Genomic DNA, 6,000 nt, shown 5'->3' with positions numbered 1-6,000 from the left:
AGGGAACTCTAAAGACCTGGGAGTCTTCATGTGGGAGAGGAATCTGAGCAGTTGTCTCTCTCTCTCTCTCCCTGTGCCATAGGAGGCTTCCCAAGCTCAGGGTGCCCAGCTCTCTCTTCCTCTCTGCCACATAGCTTAGGCAGAGAGCACGGACTAAATGAATGGGCTGATTCATTCCCCAGTGGCTTAGCGGTAATGAATCCACCGGCAATGGAGGAAATATGGGTTCAATCCCCGGGTCAGGAAGATCCCCTGGAGAAGGAAATGGCAACTCACTCCAGTATTCTTGCCTGAGAAGTCCCATGAACAGAGGAGCCTGGTGGGCTACAGCCCACGGGGTCACCAGGGTCGGACACGACTTAGCAACTAAACAGCAGCAAGCAGGGACCAAATGAGAGAGAAGCAAGCAGCAAAGGAAGACAGCAGGGGCGTGGCAGATGAGGAGGCAGGAGGCAGGACTGCGGAGACAGCACCCACCAGCTCCGTCCTCTCCAGAGCCCGTCGCAGCAGGACAGTCCGTCGTTGGGCAGGACACAGCCATCCACTCCCCTTGTGTGTGAGGAGCCAGCAGCCTCTAATCCCAGGGCCCCACAGCTGGGGAGGGGGGTGGGAGCCTGCTGCATCAGGATTGGCCCCACCCTACTCCCACAGCCCAGGTCCCCAGTAATGCGATAATTGGGTGGGATTTTCACTGAGAGAGGGGAAGTCCAGAAGAGGACGAGCTAACTCCCCAACCTGCCTCATTCCAAAACTCTTCCCTCCTTTCCTCTGCGGGCGAGGGGGCACGGTGACTCAGAGGAGGCGTAGAAGGACCAGGCATGCGTAGACTCAACTGGATCCCACTGGCAGTGCTGGGAAAAGGCAACACTCCTTGAAAGAGAATGGCTCTTACTCCCCATCGATAGGACCCCACAAGCACCCTCTACAGATGGGAAAACCAAGGTGGATGGGCCAGCATGTCACAGGGTATGGCCTGCCTCTAGTTCTCCAGCCAGTGCTAAACCTGTAGGGTCACTAATTCACTCCCTGCCCTGAGAAGCAGCCACATGCCAGCCAGAGGCCTCTTGGTGGAGCCACACACTCTGCAGATCCCGTGGTAAGGCAAGGCTCAGGGGCTCTGGAGAGGCCGATGGTCCACATGAAGAGACAATACAGAAGAGCCTGGAGTTGGGATTTTTATTCATAGTCCTCCTCTCAATTGCAAAACACTAGCATGGATTCCTGCCTGCCTTTCTTCACAGTCACTGAGACTGACTGGGTCTCCTGCTAATACACAAAGTGGGGGAGGGAAGGGAAACTGGGAAGACCTCTTGACTTGGATCGTCCTCTCCCAAAATAACTCTGGCTCCTGTCTCCCTGGGCTACAGATGAATATGCAAACACAGCTTTGCAGTGGAGTAAGAGCCAGAGAATTGGCTAGCCACTCTTTGTGACCTTGGATAAGTCACTTATCCTCTCTGGTCTTCCCTTTCCCCATCAGCAAAAATCATAAGGCTTACCTGAGTGGTCAGAAATCGCTTCTGGCTGAAGAAGCCAGCCGCCCTGGGCAGACTCTGCAGTCAGTGGTCCCGGAGCCTGGGCACCAATCGGCTACACTGTCCCTGGGGCCCAGAAGCGCCAGGACTGCTGTTCCCTTCCCTAGCAGGGTGTGGGGGAGAACGTGGAGCCATCAACACCTGGCCCCTAAACAGAGCTGGACTGTTTCCCAATAGTGACCTTCAGAAACGTGGCTGCACCCTAGATGCCCACCCAGCAGCTGTCCCCAGGCAGGCCTCCCCCTGTCCTGGCCGCTCGCCATTGGCCCAGCTCCCAGCAGAGCCTCAAGGCGCGGCTCAAGGAGCCCAGCCTCGGACGAACGGCCCCCCAGTAAGGGGATGGACGAAATGGAGCCGCAGCCCAACCACCTGAGGGCAAGGGGCAGAGCGCGCGACCAAACCGGAGCAGAATCGACAGCGGGGCAGCGCGTCCCACCCACAGTGAGTGCAGGGAGCGCGGGGCAGCAAACCTCAGGAACCTTCCAGGAGCCCCGAGGGGGCGCGGCCCGGGAGCTCGGAGGGGACACCTGCGGACTCTGTAACCTCTGTCCGGCCGCCGCCTGGCCAGCCGCCGGTCCGGCACAACGCAACCCGTGCAGCCGGCGCACCCGCGCACCCCCGCACACCCCTGGCACCCCCGCGCTCCCCGCGGCCACGGGAGGGGCCGGCGCCGCAGCCGCCTCCGAGCTAGCTCCCAGGGCCCCGCCCGCCCCCTGCCTGCCCCGCCCCGGCCCCGGCCCCGGCGGGCGCCCCCCGCGGCGCTGCCCCGCCCCCGCCGTCCCGCGCTGCCCCGGGCCCCGGCCCGCCGCCCGGCTGCCGGCCCACCTGGCTCAGCGCCGCCCTCGGAGCCCGCGCACCCGCGCTCACCCGCGCACCCCGCGCACCCCGCGCACCCCGCGGCCGCAGGAGGGCCCAGCGCCGCCGCCCGCGAGCTCCCAGGGCCCGGCCCGCTCCGGCGCCCGCGCTCTCGGGGCGGACTCCTGGCCCTCCGAGATCTCCCGCCCGGCGATGGCCCCGCTCGGATATTTCATATTCCTCTACGGCCTGAAGCAAGCCCTGGGCAACTACCCGATCTGGTGGTGAGTGAGCCTTCCTCACGTTCTCCCCAGGCTGTGCGCGTCCCCCAGTCACCGTCCCCTCGGGCAGGGCCCCGCGGTGGCCCGGAGCCCGCGCTCTGCCCTGCCCTCCTGTTCCGCGGGTGGTTTGTTTTCCTTGGCGGCCACTTTCGACCTGTTCGGGCCGGGGCTGGGACGCGGGTGGCGGAGTTTCCGGGGACATTGATCTCTCGGGCAGAGAGGAGCTCCCGGCGTCGGACGGGGCGAGCAGTGAGCTGCGAGAGGCAGAAACTGGATCCACACGGGTGGCACGAACGCTTGGGCAGCCCGAGGTCAAGAGAAGCCAGGAGGGCGAGCTGGGAGAGGGAGATCCGCCGGAGACTTTCCTTAGGACATGTCTTACACACCACACGCGCACACACACACCTTAAAGCAAAGTCAGTGAGACAAGACCCAACAGCTCGAAGCAGCGTAGTTACGTAAAGACTGCGGGGACCCGGCCGGGAGTGGCGGGCGCACCGGGGCCAGCACCTGGCCCTGCTGCGTCTTCCTGCCGCGGTCCCGACCGAGATGGTGAGAAGGGGCTTCGGGAGAGGTAAAGAGGGAGAAAGCATCGAGTTTGAGGGCTCCTTAGTGAGAGGCTCCGCGAACCCACATCGGAAACGTCTTGCACTCCAGACAAGACACATTCCCGTGAAACCCTCCTAAACCTGGTGATGGAAGTGCAGATGAACCAAGAGAAGGTTCTGAGGGTCTACAAGCACAAATCCCCAGGGGAGGAGGGAAGCTACTTCGGTAGAGCCCCCACAGGCAAGGGTCGCTCCAGCTCCCCAGGGGAGAGGGCAGGGGCGCTCTGAGATGCCCGAGATTTGACGAACACAGCTGGGGGAAATACGGGAGCCGAGGGGCCTGAACGCGCCGCTGGAGGAGACCGAGATCAGAGACAAACCTTCACATACACATGCGCGCGCGCGCGCGCACACACACACACACACACACACACACTCACACACACACACACCAGGAACTCTCTCCGACGGCTTGCCTGGAATTATAATAATTATGCCGAGGGGAAGTTGGGGCGGGGGGAGACTGAGTGAGCCGAAGTACATCTAATCCGATAATAATTTTTCTCTTCGAGATTGTTCAGGAGCAGGGGCGCCCTAGGTGTGGGGCGCGGGTCCAGGCGCAGCCTGGCGGGACGGGGCGGGGCTCAAGAAGGAGGCACCGGCGGGTCCGAGGGCTCGGGAGAGGTGGCGGGGCGGCGGGGACGTGCTGCGGAGACCCCAGCGCGTCCCGCACCCGCGCGGCACCTGCAGCTCCTGACTGCAGCGGGCGTGCCCACGAACGCGGGGACCCTGACTCCGGGGGAAGCAGGGGAGCGCGTCGGAGAGAGAGCCTCGGCGGCCTGCTCCCGCGGGGGCCTCTAATTAGAACCCGCCGCCGCTGCATTCCTGGGCGCTAGAGGAAGCGCCTTCGCCCCCGCGCTTCTTCCATAAAGAAGGGCCCTGTCACCAGCCTCTGGCCACCCAACGCCGTTGAATCTCTGTCCTCTCGGCCCTGAGCGTCCCTGGCCTTGCTCCCCTCAACACACCTATGCCACCCTTTGCGCCGGGCTCAGACGTGTTCCATCCGAAAGATCCTGGGGCCTGCTCGGTGCTTCCGGCAAGCTCCAGGTGAGTGGGGAGGGGCGTCCTGTCCCCACCCCCTCCCTTTCAATGACCTACCCAATCAAGAGTCTAGAGCAACTCTAACCCCGAAGGGAAGAGGGTGCCACGGAGCCGCCCCGCCCCGCTTTGCCCGCTTGTTTCTTGAGAAGAAGCATCTTTGGTGGCCACAACCCCAGGGCTCGCTGAGGACCAGCACTTTTCTCTCTTCCTTCCCTTTGCCCCCAGGCCATCTGGACACAGCAAGGATGTGGTCTCTCCACGGTGCACATGAGCATAATGAAAAGGAGGGCTCACAAAGAAAGAAATGGCGTTTAACAGCAGCAGGAAGGCTCTCTGTCTTCATATCCAACCTGATGGAGTTTCCCACAGGTGGCTCCTTCTTTTTTCTTGCCAACCCCCTCTCCTGCTCCCCCACCCCTCAGTGAGGCCTTGGGTGGGGGGTGGGGAGACCCTCTCTTTATAACTTCTCACCTTCACACTCAGCCTCCCTAACTGGTATTCTGTTTCACCTTCCCTCCCCAAAATGAGGCCCCCGATCTCATCACTTCCCCCCACCCCACCCCCAACTCCTTGCATATGAAAGTGAAAGTGACAGGGACTTCCTCACCTGGAGAAACAAGGAAACAGCCCAAATTGGGAGTAATTAGGCTTTGAAGTTGGTGTAGTCTTGGTGGGAGGGTGGAAGGAGAGGAGGCGGTGGTGCCGCATCCTGTGGGGATTTAAAGAGCCAACCGCCTCCCCAGGACCATCTTGGAAGTGTCCTTCACCTTAGATGTTCAAGGTCCAGAGACAGGTCCCCGCAGAGGCACAGACAGAGAGCCCTAAGACCAGAATGTTGGAAGTTGCAGAGACCTCCAAGAACGTGTGTTCTGGTCTCCTCGTATGACAGAGAAGGGACCTGGGAGGTGGCAGAACACAGGCCTAGGCACCTGATCCCAGAGGCCAGCCACCAGCATCCCATGGGGCCACGTACTGCAGACCTACGTGGAGGCGCTAGCCCCTTCCCCCACACTCCCCTGATCCAGACTGAATTCTTGTTTAATTAGAATTGATCAGAAAGATCTATGTGAACACAGCACAGGCATCATGGTCCAGGGGAACACACAGAAACCTTGCAGAACTATGCTCAGTACACAGCTGGTGATGTGTTGCCGGCACCTGCCTCCCACTTCGCGTGTCTGGGCTGATGGCGTCTTGTGATCCCCTCCCCTCCCCTGGGGCTGACCCTGGAGATCAGCCTGTTTTCTCCCCTGCCCCCTCCCCACAGAGCTAGGCCCCTCCATCTCCTGCACCAGACTGCAATGCCCCATCTCCCCACCTTCCACGTCTGTTCTCAGCTTCCTTCCACCCTCCCCTCTGACCCTCCTGGAGTTCCGGCTGCCGTGTCTTTACCTGCACAGAGAGCCTGGCCCTCCTTTTCCTGTCGGTTCCCCTTTCCTGCCACCCAGCACCCCACCAGTCTCTGCTGTACCTAGATCTCCCCAGCTCTGAGTGGTACCTGGAGTGGATGCCACCCCAGCTGACCCCGGAAATTCCCTGGGAGGCCACGTCCAGTCTTCTCCCACCCCTGAGCCAGCTCAGCAGCCTGAGACAGACTCCCAGTGGTTCTCCCCAGTTTCACTGCTTCTCTGCCCTCCTCCCCAGCCCACCGCACCCCACACCCTGCTCTGAGCCTGTATCCAGACCATGAGGAATGCCAGCTTGGCCATCACCCCTCCACACACTCTAGAACTTTCTCTC

General features: G+C 61.6%; 1 protein-coding gene across 1 annotated transcript in view; it reads left to right on the top strand.

The window, feature by feature from the left end:
• Nucleotides 1-2,351: 2,351 nt before the first annotated feature.
• WNT3A (Wnt family member 3A) overlaps nucleotides 2,352-6,000 on the top strand; it is a 68,566-nt gene continuing 64,917 nt past the window's right edge. The window contains exon 1 of the mRNA XM_043913872.1: nucleotides 2,352-2,614. Coding sequence (XP_043769807.1) covers nucleotides 2,544-2,614 — 71 coding nt within the window. The 5' untranslated portion in view covers nucleotides 2,352-2,543. The remainder of the gene's footprint in view (nucleotides 2,615-6,000) is intronic.

Source organism: Cervus elaphus, chromosome 9 (genome assembly GCF_910594005.1).
Source record: "Cervus elaphus chromosome 9, mCerEla1.1, whole genome shotgun sequence".
Lineage (NCBI taxonomy): Eukaryota > Metazoa > Chordata > Mammalia > Artiodactyla > Cervidae > Cervus > Cervus elaphus.
The sequence above is the reverse complement of the archived record's forward strand: the minus strand, read 5'-3'. Positions and strand labels throughout refer to the sequence as shown.